The 21,959-nt window shown below is 39.4% G+C and overlaps 1 protein-coding gene across 1 annotated transcript in view; it reads left to right on the top strand.

Moving 5' to 3' along the window:
* Positions 1 to 21,745, top strand: part of upb1 (ureidopropionase, beta) — a 62,444-nt gene extending 40,699 nt beyond the window's left edge. Inside the window, exons 5-10 of the mRNA XM_083554553.1 lie at positions 5,827 to 5,988; positions 8,952 to 9,121; positions 9,206 to 9,287; positions 10,321 to 10,363; positions 21,276 to 21,430; positions 21,661 to 21,745. Of these exons, the coding sequence (XP_083410679.1) occupies positions 5,827 to 5,988; positions 8,952 to 9,121; positions 9,206 to 9,287; positions 10,321 to 10,363; positions 21,276 to 21,430; positions 21,661 to 21,744 (696 nt within the window). The 3' untranslated portion in view covers position 21,745. The remainder of the gene's footprint in view (positions 1 to 5,826; positions 5,989 to 8,951; positions 9,122 to 9,205; positions 9,288 to 10,320; positions 10,364 to 21,275; positions 21,431 to 21,660) is intronic.
* The last annotated feature ends 214 nt before the right edge of the window (positions 21,746 to 21,959 follow it).

Below are 21,959 nucleotides of genomic sequence, written 5' to 3'. Positions count from 1 at the left end.
GTCTGCATGGTGCTGTTCCCGAACCAGAAAGTGATGCTACCCTACAGAATGCTCTCAATAGTGCAAGTGTAAAAGGGCCTTACCACCTGAGAGGGTATTTTACATGGTACAGATGGTCTCAGATGGTACAGGCGCTGCTGGGACAGGATGCTGCTTAATGTGACAGGACCAAGACAGGTCCTGTGTGATGTGAACACCTAGGTACAAGAAACTGTCCACTCACTCCACTGGGGTCCCGTTGATGTTTGGCGGTTGGTATGACCACTCCTGCTTCGTGTTAAAATTCACTATCAACTCCTCAGTCTTGCTGACATTCACGGAGAAGATTGTTCTCCTGGCACCATCTCATCCGGGTTTTTAATCTCCTGTAAGTAGGCCATCTCATCATTGTTGGAGATTAGGCCCAACACTACAGTGTCATCAGCAAACTTGATGATAATGGTGGAGTTGGAAGTGGCCACACAGTCATGTGTGTACAGTGTACAGCAGGGAGCTCAGAACACAACTCTGAGGAGCTCCAGTGCTCAGGGTGAGGGTGGATTAGGTTTGTTTGCCCACCTGTATGGCTTGTGGTCTGTCAGGAAGATGGAGATCAATTAACACAGGGCTGGGCTGAGTTCCCAGACCTCCAACTTAGAGGTGAGTGTGGAAAGAATTATTGTAGTCCACAAACAGCATTTTTGCATAATTCCCTTTTCTGTAGTCAAGGTGGCTCACTGTTGTGTGAAGAAGACGAGCAATGGTGTGCTCAGTAGAGCGGTTTTAGCAGTATGCAAACTGTGGAGGATCTAGCATGTCTGGTAGTGATGCAGTGATTAGGTCTCTTACCAGTCTTTCAAAGCATTTAATTACTACTGAGTTCAGGGCTACAGGCGGTAGTCATTGTTGCAGGTGGGCTGGGGTTTCTCCGGGACAGGAACAATGGTGAACTGTTTGAAGCATAAGGGACAACAGACTGTTCCAGGGAGATGCCATCTGGTTCTGCTGCCTTCCTGCTCCGTTTCAGGAACTCAAGCTGTGTCGCAACGCTTTGGGAATAATAATGAGTGAATTCAGTCAAAATTGCAGGGTGACGTCAAGCATCAAAAGCACATGGAGTGAAGCCGGCGCCAGCTTCTGTTTAAAGAAGTGCTCTGAGTGTATTTCATGTTGAATTGTTTATCTGTTGTTTGTCAAAAAAATAAAAAAAACAGCCTCTGAGGAGAATGCTTGCGCATATTTTTTTTTATATTACCACATTTGCTGAGGCGGAGCGGTGCACCAGTTCGTGGGGCACGCTAATGGACATCGAAGAGGATTTCAAGATGGACTTTTCCCTTTCTTCAGCACTCACTAACAGGCTCGGAAGCATTCCTTTCGACGGTTTCTTCCCCCTGCAACGAGAGAATTCATCTTCACCTCTCTTACTCTGAGATTTGAGAAGCTATGACGGTTGTGGCTGGCCTATAAGGCTGCTTGGGGGTGGAGCACATTAGGTCGGTTTACCAGGGGGCTGGCTGCACACATTCGGAGCTGACTCTCTGCACATTCTGTGCATGATCTGCGCATATTGCACTGTGGTAATTGCGCCACGCACAGTCTGTTTGCATGTCTATGCAAACGCTCTGCTCCCGGAGAGCACTCCTTGTGGTTCTGGCCCCTCCCACTGAGGCGGAGCGGCACGCTTGTTCAAGTAGGCACTTTCTGCACCTATGTCAAAACCTCCATGTCGAGGTCTGCCTTTCTTCCTTACCTGCACACGGGTGTGTCCAGGTCCTGGCTTATGCTGTAATCGGCCCACCTTGTTGTCCCCAACATAGTGGGACTGGAAGTGCGTGGTTACGGGTTTAAAGTATACGCTGGAAATCTCTCTTTCCCCAGGTGTCACATCAACCATTAAGACCCCGACACTGCCCACCAAGCCCCTTCATAAAACGTTGGCGCTGGTGGGTAAGGTGGGGCTGCTCGGCGGGTGCAGCCCCAACCTCAACCCAGCGCTCGTGCCTGAAGGCCTGTGAGGTGACAGATCTAAGGACTGTCCTCTTCAATAAGAGGGCTTTGACCAAAAGGTCCTGACAGGAAGGCCGGCCTGGTTCGTAAACCCTGCCACGAAATGTGCTTCAGGGCACAGCCAGCTTCAGCGAGCTCCCTCCTCGGTTTCAGTGCAGTGGGTACTGCACACTTTTGAGCAAGGCTATATGATTCAGTCTTGGTCTTGTCCTCCTCTGAATCCTCAACTATATTGATGATTGGTCGATATTAGCTCAATCAGAGCAGTTAGCGGTCCGGCATCGAGATGTTGTCTTGCTCACATGAAGGCACTGGGGTTTCAGATGAATGCCAAGAAGAGTGTGCTTTCTCCATTACAGAGAACCACTTATCCAGGCATCATATGGGATTCAGCACTTTTTTACCTGCCCATATTGCATCCAATGGGCAGTGTCAAGCAGTTCCAGAGACTGCTCGGGCTTATGGTAGCAGTGTCCAGTGAATCCACTTGGCCTCCTGCACGAGACCACATGAGACATGTTTAGAGAGATCCCGATCCCGGGGTGGAGAGCTGTCATGAGTGGCCGCTCCGCCCAAGGACTCTAAGAAGGGCCCCATTTACTGTGTCAAATCAATAGATATAAATAGATCAAAAGATATGCTGCCCATGCTTATAGAATTGTCCTCCAGAGGGCCCAAAGGGAACTCTGAGAGCGGCATATATCCCGGGCCAGTTGAATGGAGCGGCAAACAACCTGTCAAGACAGGGGTTTAAACCCGGGGAATGGCGGCTCCATCCTCATGTGGTGGAGCAGATTTGAGAGAATTTAGCAAAGATGGCCGAGGCTTAATGGAGGCATCTAACAGTCAAGACTGTGTTTTTGCTGGCTATCTGCTCTCTGAGGAGAGTAGGTGATCTTCAGGCCTTTTCAGTGGACCCTCTTTCTGGAATTCACCCCAGGCATGGCCAGTGCCTTCTTGCACCCTAGAACAGGCTACATCCAAAGGGTTCCCTCGTTGTCCCACGCCCGCATTCTATCCTCCCCCTTTCAGGCCCCAGACCAGGAGTCCATGAAGCAGACCTTGAGTGAATTATTGATGCTATTTCATCCTCTTATGAGCGCTCACACCAATCGTGATGAAGTGCTTTGAGAGGCTCGTCATGAGGCACATTAAGACACAGCTTCCACCCTCCCTGGACCCCATGCAGTTTGCGTATCGTCCAGACGATGCTATCTCCACAACCCTCCATCTGGCCCTCAACCACCTGGATAACAAGGACTCGTATGTACGAATGCTGTTCATTGACTTCAGCTCAGCATTAAACACAATCATTTCTCAGCACCTGATCGAGAAGTTGAACCTTCTGGGCCTGAACACCTCCCTCTGTAACTGGATCCTGGACTTCCTGACTGAAAGACCTCAGTCAGTCAGGATCGGGAACAGCATCTCCAGCACCACCACACTGAGCACTGGGGCCCCCCAGGGCTGTGTGCTCAGCCCACTGCTGTTCACTCTGCTGACTCACGACTGTGTAGCAATGCACAGCTCAAACCACATCATCAAGTTCGCTGATGACACGACCGTGGTGGGTCTAATCAGCAAGAACGACGAGTCAGCATATAGAGAAGAGGTGCAACGGCTAACTGCCTGGTGTGAAGCAAACAACCTGTCTCTGAACGTGGACAAAACGAAAGAGATGGTTGTGGACTTCAGGAGAGCAGAGAGCGACCAATCTCCACTGATTATTGATGGATCCTCAGTGGAGATCGTCAAGAGCACCAAATTCCTTGGTGTTCAATTGGCAGACAACCTCACCTGGTCACTTAACACCAGCTCCATCACCAAGAAAGCCCAGCAGCGTCTCTACTTTCTGAGAAGGCTGAGGAAAACCCACCTCCCTCCCCCCATCCTGTCCATGTTCTACAGAGGGACCATTGAGAGCATCCTGAGCAGCTGCATCACTGCCTGGTTTGGGAACTGCACCGTCTCGGACCGCAAGTCCCTACAGAGGATAGTGAGGACAGCTGAGAAGATCATCGGAATCTCTCTCCCCTCTATCATGAACATTTACACTATACGCTGCATCCGCAAAGCACACAGCATTGTGGACGATCACACACACCCCTCACACACACTTTTTACACTCCTACCATCAGGAAAACGGTTCCGAAGCATTCGGGCCGCCACAACAAGACTATGCAACAGTTTCTTTCCACAAGCCATCAGGCTACTTAATACACAGAAATGAAATGGGACTCTCACACACACACACACACACACACACACACACGCACTCAAATGTGTGTAACGAACTGTAAAATTTTTCCTGGACTTAACACTTAACACACACTCATCACTCATCTCAATCCATTCCACCACCATTCATTTATTTATTATTTATTATTCTCAACTGTACCACACTCTCAACTGCTGTTTTGTGTCTTGTCTTGTGTCGTCTGTCTGCACTGTCTGTCTGCACTGTTTGCACCAGGTTGCACTCGATGCACTTTATGTAACTTGTGTTGTAGCTCTATCTTGTTTTGTTTGTTGTTGTTTAGTGTAGCACCAGGGTTCTGGAGAAACGTTGTCTCGTATTTACTGTGTACTGTGTACCACTGTGTATAGTAGAAATGACAATAAAAGCCTCTTGACTTTGACTTGACATTGGTCGGCCAAGATCATGGAATCCACAAGGCCACGTGTGCCATGGCATCACCTTTCTCTCCAAATTTCCAAATTGGTGCACTGACAAATTGGAAGCACCAAGATGTGGCTACAATTCTCAGGTAAGTCTATCACTTCCTGAGCACATTTGAGTCAAGCAGACAACGCACAAAGAATGGGGATCCCTAGCGGCAATTAGAGTGCTGCACACAGCCAGGCAGGCTCGCGACTTGCAGTGTAGCAGGAGTCGACTTAGAAAGCGGCATGAGAAACATTTATGAAATAGGTGGGCAGCCTATTAATTGGTACGAGCTTGGGCAGCTTGCAAAAGCTAACCTGGCCAAAAGACGAGCAAGTCTGGCAGAGGCTGATCTAAAAATTTGTCCTACTGCAGACAAAGTGAAGTTAAATAGCCAACGAGCTGTGAGGTGAGTATACAGATGTTGTAAGAAGCGAATGTCAAATGACGAAAGGTAGCTGTCTGTCTGTCAAGCCATGTGCAATTTGATGCTTCTGCAGAGATCCATAGGTGGATCTCTAACACGAGATGATCAAAGAGAACGAATGAAATCTTAGTCCAAAGACAATGAAAACACAACAACTACATTCAGATTCTCAGTGAGCTAGTGCTGTTAGTGTAGGAGGTGTTGGTTAGGAGGTAGGATCCACTGGTTGTCCAGCACAATCCATAGATGCTCAATCAGATTGGGTATCCAGCTGATTATGTAAACGTTCATTTGTTAACAAGCTAGCATTATTCTAACTTGTTAAATTAGCCAGATAGTAAGAAAGTCTGCTGTTTCTCTGTCATGGTAAAATTTATCTAGCCTGTTTTTACTTATTTTTACCTGTTGTGCATACTTATTGATATGATGTCTGACAAAATGTATATGAAGTTTTGAAAATTGTAACAGTAAAGTTTTTCTATCTAAGCATGAATTCCAAATGTAGTCATTGTTATTGTCAAATACAGTTGCATTTCAATCTTAGTCATGGCTCACTCTTGTCCTCGGTGCAAATAATTCTACATTAGTTTTTTACATATAATGTTAAGCAAAAACAGGCAAACTGACAAAACAGGTCATACACATTGTGGCATAATTTAAGGTAGGTGGAAAATAGTTGTGAAGAAAGGGAAAATGCTAATTTATTTAATTAACAAAATACATTTTTATCTTCTTTTTTTTGTAGTTAGCAAAAAAATACAACATGGTGATAGTGTCCCCTATTCTGGAGAGGGATGAGATCCATGGAGGAACACTGTGGAACACGGCAGTAATTGTTGCAAATACAGGAACTGTCCTGGGAAAAAGCCGGAAAAATCATATTCCACGTGTGGGAGACTTCAATGAGGTCAGTCAAACTCTTATTTGCTTTATCAAATACACAGTGCCTACTGCACAAAGACAAGGGTGTGTAATTGTAGTTATTCGAGTAAAGAACCACAATACCGCATTTCAAAACCCTTTTTTGTTCTGGCAACTAAGTGGCATAATTGACTTCTAGATGTTATAGGTATTGAGTCACAGACCTACCGCTTCTAAAATATATAAATTAGCACATGAGTTTGGCTTAAGTCACTCCTCTAATTAAGAACCTCACTCTTATTAGTGTTGCTAACTAATTATATATATATATATATATATATATATATATATATATATATATATATATATATATATATATATATATATATATATATATATATATATATAATATACACTATATATTTTTTCTAAGCAAGTTTTCCGTTTTCCTGTTTTAAACACTAGGTGTGATCATTACACATGTTTTTTGGGATATTCATGTAAATGTAGCTCAGAATTAGCTAGAAATAATTCTGACATCCAACATCTAATTTTTTTTTCTTATTTGCTCTACATAGAATACAAGTTCTTACTCCAAATGGTATATGTTCTGCATTTCTTACTGATCCCCTAAAGCCATATAGTTGATCTTGAGTACTCATCTACACAAAGCTTCTATTAATGCACAGATTAATGACTGGAACTCTTTTACTCCCAGTTTGGTAATTTGCCACTTTGCATGCAATAGCTAAATCTCCTCAGTCCCATAGGGATACAATTTAATAATGAATAATTCAATAATAAATATAAAAAAACACATTAATTTTGAAATGTTTCCTTCTCTATTAAAACTGGCAAGGTGTTACACACATTTTCTGCAAAATACAGTGGGCAAAAGGTTTATAGACTCCAGTTTAAATCTTATAATATGGTATTTGACTGTGATCACAATTAACCAGTCACATTTAAGGTGATGTTCATGGCCATTAAGTACAGTGACCTGATACAAGGGATGTCAGTGTCAAATTAATCAGGAGAATAGTACAAAAGTTCTACTTGTTTTTTAAGAACAGAAAATACCTCTAAAATAAACAAAATCTATCTATCTATCTATCTATCTATCTATCTATCTATCTATCTATCTATCTATCTATCTATCTATCTATAGCTATTTATCATATCAAACACTTGCAAATATGCGACAATTTTATAAAAAAAAAAAAAAAAAATCTTTTGTTAAATATAAAACAACTATTGCCATCCCTTTTGTCAATACTTGTGTGACCTCTATTTGCCAAGATAACAGCTGTGACATCTGTCTTAAAATAATACCTCATGGAGAAAACATGTCAAGGCATCTGAGACCATTCCTCTATACAGAATCTCTGCAGATAATTTAAATTCAAGGGTCAATGCTGGTGTACTCTCTCCTTCAGTTCACCCCATAGATTTTCTAATGGGTTCATTTAAAGGGACCGCAATGGTAAATTTTGTGGTAAACCATTTTTGTGATTTTTATGTATTTTTTTGGATTGTTGTCCTGCTGGAGGATCCAGCCTTTACACATTTTAATCTTTTTGGAAGAGGTTGTTCACTAAATATCTGTTGATGATATTCTAATAAAGTATCCAGGTCCTCTTGTAGAAAACCAGCCCCAAAACATTTAAGAGCCACCACTATGTTTAACTGTGGGCATGTTATTTTTCCAAACCCAAAGGTGTTTGCAAACAAGCTTACATTTAAAGCATTTGCAGACACCTTCTTTCTGAGTGACCTACAAAAGTGCTTTAAAGTCTCCATGAGTAAATACTTTCTAATGCTGTTTAATTAAAACAACATAGACTAAGAAGTGACTAAGAATATAAGTCTAAAAGTCTGTTAAGAGAGAGAATAGTGAGTCTCATTACAAGAAACCATTAAAGGGAGTATAGCTGACGGGTGGTGTGTGAGAACATAGGAAAGCTAAAAACAAGTCATGTGGCTGCATTCTGGATCAGTTGAATAAATCTTTCAGAGGCAGGCCTGCTGTGAGTGGTGTACAGTTAGACTAGTCTTGAGATGACAAGAGACTAAACAACTGGCCTAAACAATTGGCCTGTTTGGACAGAAATGTATGCTTTCTTCTGATGTTGAAGGTGAGATCAGAAAGTTGACTATACAGATCATAATATCTTAACATTTAAGATAAATCACCTTGTATGAACAGCAGTTCAGCACTATTTTAGATTTATCTGACCATAGAACCAAAGAAGTTCAACAATGTTTTGCTAAACATCAGTAAAAGTATTCCATTGGCCTTACTCATTATGATGAATGATTAAAGGTATTTGACCTATTTTGTCACTTTATATTTTTACCTGTGTGAAATGAGAAGTCATGTTTGAACAATTTCCAGTTCCTAGTTACTCAGGTGTACCAAAACTGTATTTATTTATTAAAAGTTTTAAATAAAGATTACTTTTTACAGGCGTTGCTATTATTTACCAAGGGTACCAATATTAGTAGAAGATACTCTACAAGCATTAAATTGGATTGTTACTTATGAGCCTTATCCAACATCAGTGCCTGACCTTAAATTGCTCTTTTAATTGGATAGGCAAAAATACCCCTAGATACATTTCGAAATCTTGCAAAACTTAGGACTTAGCATCCTAAGATTGCATCTGAATCTCCTAAAAATGACCACTGGCTTGTTACCTGCTGCTTCCATTTTGGTTTTATGTTATTACAAGTTTCAAATGACATTGTGAATCATGCTATACTCATGTGGTATCTAACACAGACAAATCTTTTTTAAACCACCACTGTATCCTGACGTTTTCCCGGGTCATGCATCTCATTGGGTCTATGTGGATGTTAACTATGAATAGCATACTTTTTTCTTTTTTGCAATTTAAAACAGAATATGTCAGATCTTGATTTTTATCATGCTACAAACTACTTTTGGATGCAGTCAGTTGTTCTGTAACACATGTAACACATGTAACACTTTCTACATTTTAAAAATAGTCTACATACTATGTGGAGGGCAATACTCGGCACCGAGTCTTTCAGACACAGTTTGGAAAGGTAGCTGTGAATATCTGTTATGGACGTCACCACCCACTGAACTGGTTCATGTATAGTATGCATGGCGCCGAGATTATCTTTAACCCCTCAGCTACAGTGGGAGCTCTCAGGTAAGAGACGTGCACCTTTCTTCTTCTTTTTTTATTGTTTATTTAAATATTTCTTAGGCAGGTCTTTGTGGCTTTGCATTTCAGTGAACCCATGTGGTCAATTGAAGCTAGAAATGCTGCCATTGCCAACCACTGCTTTACTTGTGCCATCAACAGAGTGGGCATGGTATGTAGATTTTAATAAATAGAGAAACAACATTGACACAAAGAAAGTTTCCAAAAACACATCTGTGAAATATAGGATCATTAAAAATAAATAATTTTTTACAGTCATGCAAATGAAAATATTTTTTCTTCAAAGTATGGCCCTTTGTTCATAAGTGATATATAGGAATTCATGCTGAGATTCATAGACCAATGTCAATAGTGAATTTACTTAATTGCTGTCAGGTTGGATAGGAATTTTTACTTTACTGCTATTTTTGGGTCTGTCTAGATATGTTCAGCCAGATTCACAGTCTGGCTGCATTACTCAGACATTTACAGACTAGCCCTGAATTCACAAATTTACCCTAAAGTCATATTAACCTTGACTGTTATCTACACATGCAGGAACCAATATGCTACTTATTGCTTCTGCAGCTTGTTCTGTTCTGATGTCTTGGCAACCTCTTTCACAAGTTTTATTTAATTTAATGTATATTAAAGCTACAGTTAGTTTCATAAGCATTTGGACAGCGGCACAATTTTGGTTGTTTTGCCTCTCTACATCACTACAATAATTTGTATACTGTACCTTGCCTTCAACAGATCAAAGCTGTTTTGCCTTCATACACATTAGGCAAGGTGTTTCACTGTTATGGTGGATTGGTGTATGGTGTACCTAATGTGGCACAGTACTACAATATACAGTTGATTCATTTTTATTTGTCATTTTAGACAAATGTAGTGCCACTTTATGGCAACACCACATGCTGATCTAAATATAATATTGATTTAACAGTGATGACGCCCTGAACGTTTGACTGCAAAAAAAGTTTGACTAAATGTCTGCTGAAATCAAAAGTAGCTGTTTGCAATGTGGTGAATAAGTCAGGAGAAAAGTGTCCTAGAGTCTCTTTGCAAATATCTGGAAGGGACTGGACCAATTTTAGTCAAGCTTAAAAACCTGAATATCCCTCCTTAATATATAGACCTATAGAATTTTTATTTTATTTTTTATATTATATACTAATTGTGTTATGTGTTTTTCCACCCAGGAGTATTTCAAGAATGAATTTACATCTGGAGATGGGAAGAAAGGTATTTTTTCTATTTTATAATTCTAAAGACATTATTTTGTGTCAAGTTTAACTAATGCTAGCTGATCATGTACATTTTGGGTTTTGCCTGTCTGTGTGTTTTCTGTTTAAAGTTCATGTCTAGGGCTGCAACAACTAATCTATAAAATCGATAATAATCAAAAATAAAATTTGTTGTCAACAGATGCCTTTATCTATTAGTTTGGCTGCTCATAATACAGGTTAGCATGACTAAGATAACACAGCTGCTTGGGAAAATGGACAGTACAGGGTCAACCGGCAGCAGCAAAAGTGTTCATCTCAAGTCATCCAAGGCATTAGGGGCATTTTATATTAAACACAAGGCATGGGAACATTTTTAATTAAACACAAGGCATAGGAAGATTTTTAATTAATCGCAACAAAGAAAACTATACCTGGAAGTTATGCAAAGTGGAGCATAGAAATACCACTGTGATACACAAGCATGTGAAAAGAAAACACACTGGTGTCACAGATGAAGGTGAAACATTATCACGGTAAGCAAGAACTGCATAATCCTGATGTGAAAATGGAATAGTTTAGTGAAGTGCTATTGTGTAAACTGTAACTTTGAGCCACAGTATCTGTTATGTCGTGACTCACAAGCATCTGTTTGCATCAGCTCGCTTGCTACATAGTGAATGAATTCATTAAAATAGTGCAAACAATCTGAAAGCAGCAAATAGCAGTAGCAGTAAACAATTACATATTTGAATCAGTTTGCACACCAATGCATATTTTTTCTTTACCAAGTCTGTTAGCTTGCCGCATTTCCGTATAAAAATGTTTTTATAGTATTTGTCTACTACAACAGTTAACATGTTTTCAAATGTGATTTACTGTGGTTTTAATATACGTTCAGATGCTTGTTTTCAATATTTTTATATTTAATATTATGCATATATCATTTAATTATACAAAATTAAATTACTTGTATATTCTAGATGCTTAAAGCACCACAAATGAACTAAATATTATTAAACAAAAATTGTCAAAACAATATTATATTTTATATAGGTTTTTTAAAACATGGTTGTCAATTTGCCACTCTGAAATACAATACAAATGTTGATTTACACAAATTGCTTCATTTTGCATACTCAAATGCTGTTTGTTTTAAAAAAAAGATTAATTGAGAAAAGAAATCTATTTGTCCGATTAAACTATTATCAATATAATCATTAGTTGCAGTTCTATTCATGTCTGTTTATGAGCACACTGGGTTCATCACAGTCTGTGCTTACTAATGATTACCATGGCTTCCACGTCTAATGAAATTTTCAAGGATCATGTTCAAGTGCACATTCCACTAGAATGCCAGCACCTCAAGTAGATATTTAGTAAAACCAAGGAACTCTGGAACCACTCTCTTTACAGCCATATTTGCTCTCTCTCAGTGACCCAAAAACAATCCAATAGAGCAATATATCTTGTCAGGCGGGGGAAAAAACTAACACTAGTGGTGGGCCACGGCAGGGGCGTAGATTACACGGGGGACATTGCTTTAATGGAGCAATGTATATTAATGCAGAGTGATTTAAAATTCAAAGAGACAATATAGTCTATACATGACGTTCACGTATCCCGCCCGCGATCCGACATTCGGTTGCGATGAGCTCAAAGCGGCAAAAACTGCTTCACCCCTTTTTTTTTACAAAAAAGTCAAGCAGTGTAAGTTGGCATATGGTATCCGAATTGTGTTGCACTATGTTTAGTAACTCTGCCTGTTGCTCTTGTTGAATAATTAGCAAGTTTTAAAGGTTTTAAAGGATAATAGGGAAAAATAGCTGCTTGGACAAACATTCACTTTTTTCTGTGTATTTTCCTTAAACTCTTCTATAACGTCTTTTGTTTTAACAAGTGTGTTATCAAAACCCTTCAAATAAGAATAAAGATAATGTTGAACTGAGATTTTACAGCATGTTTAACTCTGTGTGTCACGGTATGTACACGGAGAGACGAGGACGACGAATAGTAACATTAAAGATGTAATTTTTTTATAATAAGGAGCAGGTAAATCACACATACATACAACGTAGTAAAGACGATAACCGACAATGAGTGAAGACAGTGGTGATGAGTATAAATAGAGTCCGGGTGAACAGCCAGGTGAAGACGGGAAACAAACATGGTGGATGACGGGGTGCGAAGGATGATGGGTAATGTAGTCCGGTGAATGAGGGTAGATGACAGGGGAAACGTTACAGTATGCTGATAGGAACGAGCTTTATTTTATTAGGTGCTCTTTCATTATTGCACTAATTTTACATGTTTATGTGTTGTCAAGAATGAGCAAGAAACAGACAGCCTGGGTTTGTCAGGGCAGATTCAGTATGTTACACAAGAAACTTTACAGGTGAGAACAGATGTGGCTTTTAACACCTGGCTGCTATTGCAGTTTTTTTTATTTTATTTTTTTTACATTTTATAATGTATAATCTATTTATACACAAGTGTTTGTAGGATTATATACGGACCAATCATAAAAAATTTAATTAGTAAAATATAGAAAAAAAAATATGTAACATTAGTATGATGAACAACTGCACATTGGCTGTTTATTAGTAGGCTACTTAGAAAGCACATTATTTCCTTATTATTTATGACCATATTCTGCATCCCAAAATCCTACCTAATACCTAAACTTAACTACAACGACTACCTTAAAAGCTAATAAGCAGTGAATTAGGAGTTTGAGGCGAATGTCAAAGTTAATAGTAAATACGTGTTCCCCATACTAAAGTGTTAAACAATTTAGGATACAAATTATTGGCTAATGTCCAGCAGTGTAATTAATTTATTTTCTTCTGTATGTCACTATTGACACAGTCCCGTCTAAACAGTGTTGCTGTGTGTCACATCCACAGTGACAAAATTGACAATATAAATAGGAAAATTATTGCTCAGCTGTTAGATGGGAAGGAAAGTCGCAGAAACACTTTCCCATTTTACCAACTGGCTTGTCCGAGATAGATAAGACAAACCTTTTAAAATATACAAAATATAATTATTAAAGATTATCAGAGGTTATTAAAATGCTACACTCCACTTTCTACACTGTTGTATACATTTGAACTGACAAACTGCACCTCTAAGATTAATTAATTAAATAAATGAGGTACATTTGGGTCAACGGAATCTTTTTTTGTTGTTTCTTTTATACAGTTTTTGACCGTACAGTTAAAACTTTGGTTGTTAACTGTACGAGTTAACTGTGTCAGGATTCCAATCTGTTCTGCTCTTTTTTTTTTCTTTTTTTTTTTATATGTCCTTTATTACCTGCTCCACTAGATGTCGCCATTGTGTTCCTGTGTCCCTCATTCGTTCCCAGTGCTTCTTCTGTATCTTAATAACCTTGTGTGTATTTAAGTTACCCCCGTCTTGTCTGTTCCCTGCGTTGTTTTTGTTTTTTGCCTATCCTGCTATGTGAATTCCTATTAGTGAACCAGATTTTCTCCTGAACTCATTCAGATGTGTAACACTTGCTCTTCCCTGCTTTCCTCTGTGCTGGAGTAGTTTGCCTCTTTAATTTGTTACTTTTCTAGTTTATTACTCTTGGAATGTTTTGGTTTCTTTTCTGTGTATTGTGTATTGCTTTACATAGCCCGAATCCAAATATTTTTAGCAAAAAAGTCTTTCTCTGCACTTGGGACCGACTCACTCTCCAGTGGCACACAGTTAGAGTTCATGTGACCCATATCAACTCTAACTCATACCCTGGTCTTTACAAACTGATCTTACAATATACAAATCAGTCTTACGATTAAACCAATCTACCTGACATTGTTTAGGTCCCCATTGCTTAGCCAAAACAGCTCTGACTTGTCGGTGCATGGACTCCATAAGAACTCTGAAGGTGTGCTGTGTAATCTTGCTCCAAGATGTTAGCAGGAGATCCTTTTAAGTCCTGTAATTTGCTAGTGGACTTTATGGACCGGTCTTTTTCCAGCACATCTCACATATACAGAGCATCCAGAAAGTATTCACAGCGCTTCACTTTTTCTTCATTTTGTTATGTTACAGCCTTATTCCAAAAAGGATTACATTCATTATTTTTAGGGATGCACCGAAATGAAAATTCTTGGCCGAAACCGAAAACCGAAAAAGAGGAAAGCAAGGCCGAAAAACCGAAAACCGAAACACTGAAAGAAATGATTATTATTAAATGACAATTATTATTACCATTGCATTTATGTCTATGACTGTGTACTAAACTTACTAAAATCAAAGCATTTTGCTATTCAATTGCATAAATTAATATTAAAGTTTCAAAGAATAAATCAATTACAAATTATAAAAAAATATTTATTTATAGCACAATTTGCAACAATGCACAGGATAAAATAAATAAAAATTCAAACTTAAATGCACTCATGTGTACATTAAATAATAATGTACAGGCCCTCTGGCCTGCTGAAAGATTGTAAAATTAAATGTGTTCTTTCAAAAAAAACAAAGTGCATTCAGAACAAGTGCAACTGCTTAAAGATACCACAATATTTTTACTGTAGGCCTACAACATAATAGTGTATCAAAACAATAGCCCATATGTTAACTGTAGAACTTTAACAACAAAAGCACCAAAAATTGCAGATGTGCAAAGTGGATAATAAATATTTAAACAATAGACATGCCCATTCTACTTCTTGAGGTAAAGTGGCAGGTTTTTCTTGATGAAGAGTAGCTTCTCTGCTTTATCACAGTGAAGTCTGTTCCTCTTCTCATCGAGAACATGGGCTGCTGCACTGAAGAGTCTATGCTGTCAGTGCTTGTGCACGGAGCAGACAAGTACCTGCGTGCCAACTTTGCCAGGTCAGGAAAGCGGCCGTGATTATTTTTCCAGTAGACAAGAGGGTTATCACTTCTGGGGATGGGGACTTCAGACAGATAACCAACTAGCTGTTGAGTGGTTGAGCTTGTCACCTGCCTGACATTTGAGAAAGATTTGAGATAGTTATTTAAATAGGGCCAGTGCATAAATTAAAATTGTCAAATTTAAAAAATATCTAGCAGAACTATGGCTACAATCTGATAGTCATATAGTAGCCTAAGTCAGAACAGAATAAATAGCCTACCTATTCTTATTTGAGGCACTTTCTTGCAGGATTTCAGTGAACATATCAGACAACGAGGGTGCATGCCCCTCATCTGGTGCAGAGAGACGAGTCTTTTTTTCTGCGCTCTGATCTTCTTCTCCTGCGCTGTGCGCTGCTCCCTCTCCGTCTCCCCGTGGGTTCTCCGCATCCATCGCGGTCTGGATGCGCGCTGCTTTATTTCCGCATCTAGGTAATGATATTTATAACGCGGATCAAGTACAGTCGCGATGAATTGCAGAGGATCCGAATAGATCTCAGTGAAACGTGTGCTGATATACTCTAAGAGTGTACTTTTCACTCCGTGATCCGTCTCAACCTCTTTGCTTAAGAGACGCTTTAGAGCTGCGATTAAAGGAATAACGTCCGCCACAGATGCATCAGAGGAGCTGATCTCTTTAGTTAGCTGCTCAAATGGGGCAAGACGAGTGAGAATGTTCTCTATTAAGACCCACTGGTGTGAAGTGAATGTCGCGGGGAGCTCGTGATCTGCGCTATATGCAGCCAAGACTCGCTTTTGCGCAAAGAGGCTGTGCAACATGTAATAAGTGCTGTTCCACCGCGTACTCACGTCTTGCTGGAACCGTTTTATTTGTGTTCCAAACTGATCATGCATAGACTGCAAGCTGGAATAGGCCAACTGAGAATGTTTAGGTTGTCCAACAATTCTTCTGCCTATAGCCAGTACGTCTTTTACGCTGCGTTGAGACAACACTCCCTCACTCACAACCAGATGTAGTGTATGGGCCATGCACCGTATTCCCTTCAGCTGGCTGTCTTTTATCGCTTTTGCCATATTTTTTGCATTGTCACTGACAATAGCATGTACTTTAGATTGGTCGATATGCCAGGTGTCGAACATATTGGCGAATGCATTAGAAATGGCTGCTGCTGTATGTGACCCTTGAAACTCTTGTGAATGGAGCAGAATCTTTTGCAGCTGGAAATCGGTGGCGATCCATTGTGCAGTTAGACTGAGCATACTAGTAAGGCTGATGTCTGAGCTCCATATGTCTGTCGTAAAACTGAATGCTGAAATATCTTCAGTTATATTCTTATGAACGTGAGTTGCAACAACATTATACAGCTCAGGTAAACACACCTCTGAAAAATGTCGTCTGCTCGGTATGGCATAACGGGGCTCAATGTGCTCGATCAGCCTGCGAAACCCCACATCTTCTACAACAGACAATGGCTGATCATCTAAGGCAATAAATTCCATGATCTTTTGTGTAATGGCCTTTGCCTTGACACGAACACTGTGAAACTTCCTTGTCTTTTCAAAAAAAGTCCGCCACAGACGGAGTGTGCGTGCTCAGAGGGGTTTTGCTTTTCTGTGCCGTGTTCTTCTCATATTCAGCATAGCGACCGGGATGTTTAGATTTTAGATGATAAATTAAACCCGACGTGGAGAAAGTCTTTGCAGACGCATCTCCTCTTGAAATGTTGGCATTACATGTTTTGCAATTTGCCATCCATGGGTCTTTCTCATTCTCTAATTATTTTCCTTAAAATTCTACAAACAAATCCTATAATGACGACATGAAAGAAATTTGTTTGAAATCTTTGCAAATGTATTGAAAATAAAAAAATTTAATATTACATGTACATAAGTAGTCACAGCCTTTGCCATGACACTCAAAATTTAGCTCAGATGCATCCTGTTTTCAGTGATCATTCTTGAGACGTTCCTACAACTTGATTGGAGTCCACCTGTGGGAAAATCAGTTGATTAGACATGATTTGAAAAGGCAATAACCAGTCCATATGAGGTCCCACAGTTAGTGCATGTTAGAGCACAAACCAAGCCATGAAGTCCAAAGAATTGTCTGTAGACCTCTAAGACAGGATTGTATCGAGGCACAGCATTGTTTAGAACCAAAAGGACTCTTTCTAGAGCAGGCCGCTCTGAAAGAGCTCCAGCGTTTCTCTGTGGAAAACAACTTTCTCTGCAGCACTCTACAAATCAGGCCTGTATGTTAGAGTGGCTAGACAGAAGCCACTCTTCAGGAAAATACATGACAGCCCATTTGGAGTTTGCCAAAAGGTGCTGAAGTACTCTCAGACCATGACAAATAAAGATTGAACTCTATGGCCTGAATGTCAAGCATCCTCTTTGGAGGAAACCAGGCATCGCTCATCACCTGGCCAATACCATCCCTACAGTAAAGCATGGTGGTAGCAGCATCTGGGAGACTAGTCAGGATTGAGGAAAAGATGAATGCAGAAATGTACATAGACATCCTTGATGAAAACCTGCTCCAGAGAGCTTTGGACCTCAGTTTGGGGCAATGGTTCATCTTCCAACAGGACAACTACCCTAAGCACATAGCAAAGATAACAAAAGAGAGGCTATGGGACAACTGTGGACTCTGTGAATGTCCTTGATTGGCCCAACCAGAGCCCAATTGAACATCTCTGGAGAGATCTGAAAATAGCTGTGCTTGAGCTTGAGACGTTCTGCAAAGAAGAATGGGAGAAACTGCCCAGAAATTGGTGTGCCAAGCTTGTAGCATCATTTTCAAAAAAGACTTAAGGCTGTAATTGGTGCCAAAAGTGCTTCAACAAAGTATTGAACAAAGGCTGTGAATACTTGTGTACGTGATTTATTTATTTATTTATTTTTTATTATTAATTTTCTTTTTTTGCGAAAATTTTGACCACACATCTTTCACATTGTCATTATTGGGTATTGTTTGTAGAATTTTGATAAAAAAAAAAAATTAATTAATTAATTTAAATCATTTTGGAATAAGAATGTAACAAAGTGTGAAAACGGTGAAGCGCTGTGAATACTTTTCGGAGGCACTGTACTTGTTTAATTTTTTCAGTGTAGCAGGATGCATTTCTGCCAAAACAAGCCACTGCTATTAAGAAATACAATTTCCATTTGACATTACTTGCTAGGTAGGTGGCACACATGAAGGTATCATTCAAATGAACACAAGGTTTCCCAGCAGAACTTTGTCAGAAGCATAAAACTGCCACCTCTTGCTTGCATTCTTCCCCATAGTTCACCTTGGAGCCATCTCTTTCCCAAGTATGTGATATTCATGCAGCAAGCTGTCCACATGATGTAAAAAAAAAAAAAAACATGATTAATCAGACCAGATCACTTTCATTCATTTCTCATTATGAATAAAGAAATTTACTCCTGATGCTTATGGCCAATGCTGGTTCTTTTGGTGGTATACATGGGTCAGCAGGGGGACTTCTGCTGGTCTATAGCTACAGGGCCCATACAGAGCAAGCTGTAATTGAATTTGTATTGTGTCATACTTCTATTATAGAAGAATTGGCAGAGAGCTGGCAACTAACTAAATTTTTGCTAAAGCAGCTCTTCTGTGGGACCAGACAGACTATGCTTCACTTCCATATGAGCATCTAATAAGCCATCTATGGCCTTTTGTTAATTCTAAAACTTAGTAGGTCTGTACAAGTTGTGTTGTGCCTCTGGCATTGTTTTAATTTTATTTGGAAGGAAATTATAGACTCTGGGGGAAAAACATGCAGCAACAAATGTGCTTAACTGTTCATTTCACATACAGCTTTTTTTTTTTTTCCACAATAGCAATGTACACTAGTATGGTACATTTAGTGGTGCTATTGTTTTCATAGATTAGACTTTTTCTGTGCAATATATGCACTTTTACCTTTTAGATTTACATCCCTCAATCATTTAAAGAAATGTCTGACATGTATCTGTGCAAATTGTTGGTATTAACTTCAACATGCAGCACATGATGTTTATCCCAAATTACCCAAAACACACACACAAAACAGATAAATACATCAGATTATAGGCTGGCTAAATCAATCACCAGAAGTTGGTGGTATCAGTGGGTCTCTTGCTTAATGCAGTTAATGTTAGCAAGGCATATATGACCATATATTACACAAGTTGTCAACTACTACAGTAGATGTAAAATATCAGAAAATGAAAGTCAAAATTCCAATCAGTTTCATTTAGATCTTTTGATATTAAAACCAAATGTATAGCAAAAGAAATTACATTAGCCTTGCTATTCCAGTACTTTAAAAGGGAAGTCATACTCTCCATATCTCTATATTTCTAGTCATACTATTTTTATTTAAGAAGTTAATACATATACAGTGAGGAAAATAAGTATTTGAACACCCTGCTTTTTTGCAAGTTCTCCCACTTAAAAATCATGGAGGGGTCTGAAATTGTCATCGTAGGTGCATGTCCACTGTGAGAGACATAATCTAAAAAGAAAAATCCAGAAATCACAATGTGTGATTTTTAAACTATTTATTTGTATGATACAGCTGCAAATAAGTATTTGAACACCTGAGAAAGTCAATGTTAATATTTGGTACAGTAGCCTTTGTTTGCAGAGGTCAAAAGTTTCCTGTAGTTTTTCACCAGGTTTGCACACACTGCAGGAGGCATTTTGGCCCACTCCTCCACACAGATCTTCTCTAGATCAGTCAGGTTTCTGGCCTGTCGCTGAGAAACACGGAGTTTGAGCTCCCTCCAAAGATTCTCTATTGGGTTTAGGTCTGGAGACTGGCTAGGCCATGCCAGAACCTTGATATGCTTCTTACAGAGCCACTCCTTGGTTATCCTGGCTGTGTGCTTCGCGTCATTGTCATGTTGGAAGACCCAGCCTCGACCCATCTTCAATGCTCCAACTGAGGGAAGGAGGTTGTTCCCCAAAATCTCGCAATACATGGCCCCGGTCATCCTCTCCTTAATACAGTGCTGTCGCCCTGTCCCATGTGCAGAAAAACCCCCCTTAAAGCATGATGCTACCACCCCTTATGCTTCACAGTAGGGATGGTGTTCTTGGGATGGTACTCATCATTCTTCTTCCTCCAAACACGTTTAGTGGAATTATGACCCAAAAGTTCTATTTTGGTCTCATCTGACCACATGACTTTCTCCCATGACTCCTCTGGATCATCCAAATGGTCATTGGCAAACTTAAGACGTGCCATGCATGATTTCAAACCATGACGTCTTAGTGTATTAACAGTAACCTTGGAAATGGTGGTCCCAGCTCTTTTCAGGTCATTGACCAGCTCCTCCCGTGTAGTTCTGGGCTGATTTCTTACCTTCCTTAGGATCATTGAGACCCCACGAGGTGAGATCTTGCATGGAGCCCCAGTCCGAGGGAGATTGACAGTAATGTTTAGCTTCTTCCATTTTCTAATGATTGCTCCAACAGCGGACCTTTTTTCACCAAGCTGCTTGGCAATTTTCCCGTAGCCCTTTCCAGCCTTGTGGAGGTGTACAATTTTGTCTCTAGTGTCTTTGGACAGCTCTTTGGTCTTGGCCATGTTAGTAGTTGGATTCTTACTGATTGTATGGGGTGTACAGGTGTCTTTATGCAGCTAACGACCTCAAACAGGTGCATCTAATTTAGGATAATAAATGTAGTGGAGGTGGACATTTTAAAGGCAGACTAACAGGTCTTTAAGGGTCAGAATTCTAGCTGATAGACAGGTGTTCAAATACTTATTTGCAGCTGTATCATACAAATAAATAGTTTAAAAATCATATATTGTGATTTCTGAAATTTTTTTTTTTTTCACAGTGGACATGCACCTACGATGACAATTTCAGACCCCTCCATGATTTCTAAGTGGGAGAACTTGCAAAATAGCAGGGTGTTCAAATACTTATTTTCCTCACTGTATAACAAGTATATAGGTATAGAATTTAATGCATATTACTGGCTTTGTTTTTTTCTAAAGGTCTTTGACATAAAAAGATGGTGTGATGGTTTATAAGAAATCAAAATATATTATAAATAACTCTTCTCTCTAATACAGCCCATCATGAATTTGGACAATTTTATGGCTCCAGCTATGTGGCTGCTCCTGATGGCAGTCGATCCCCAGGTCTTTCCAGAACCAAAGATGGGTTACTGGTAGCAGAACTAGACTTGAACCTAAACCGACAAATTGCAGACAAGTGGAATTTTAAGGTGCGTTAAGAAATATGATAGATATATACAATTAGCTCCTACATGTAGGTTTACAAAGTATTTGTCTGATGGAAAGCATATACTTCCATTGTTGTGATAATTACACTTATTTACACTAATTACACTTGAAAATCCCCATACATCATTAAACTCTAAATATTTATTAAGGATGCACATATTGTGTGAGGATTATGTGTTATCTGTTTGTTTGTTTGTTTGTTTATCTGCAGATGACTGGGAGATATGAATTGTATGCTGAGGAGCTCACTGAGGCTGTCCAGCATGCCTTCAAGCCTAATATTGTCAAGGAGTAAATCCTTTTTTTTTTTTTTTTTTGTTATGCCACTATCAGCTCACAAATAGCAAAACAAATATTACTAACTTTTCTAAATTCGAATTTTGGATTATTGATTGATTAATAAATTTTCTTTATAATCTATACATTCCCAATATGAAATTTTTAACTAAATCTAAAACAGTATACCTTTTGGTAAAATATTAAAAAGGTACATGAATAAAATTGCATTTT

This window comes from Silurus aristotelis (assembly GCF_946808225.1).
Source record: "Silurus aristotelis genome assembly, chromosome: 11".
NCBI classification, from domain to species: domain Eukaryota; kingdom Metazoa; phylum Chordata; class Actinopteri; order Siluriformes; family Siluridae; genus Silurus; species Silurus aristotelis.
Note: the sequence above shows the minus strand (reverse complement) of the source record. Positions and strands in the feature narration are given on the sequence as shown.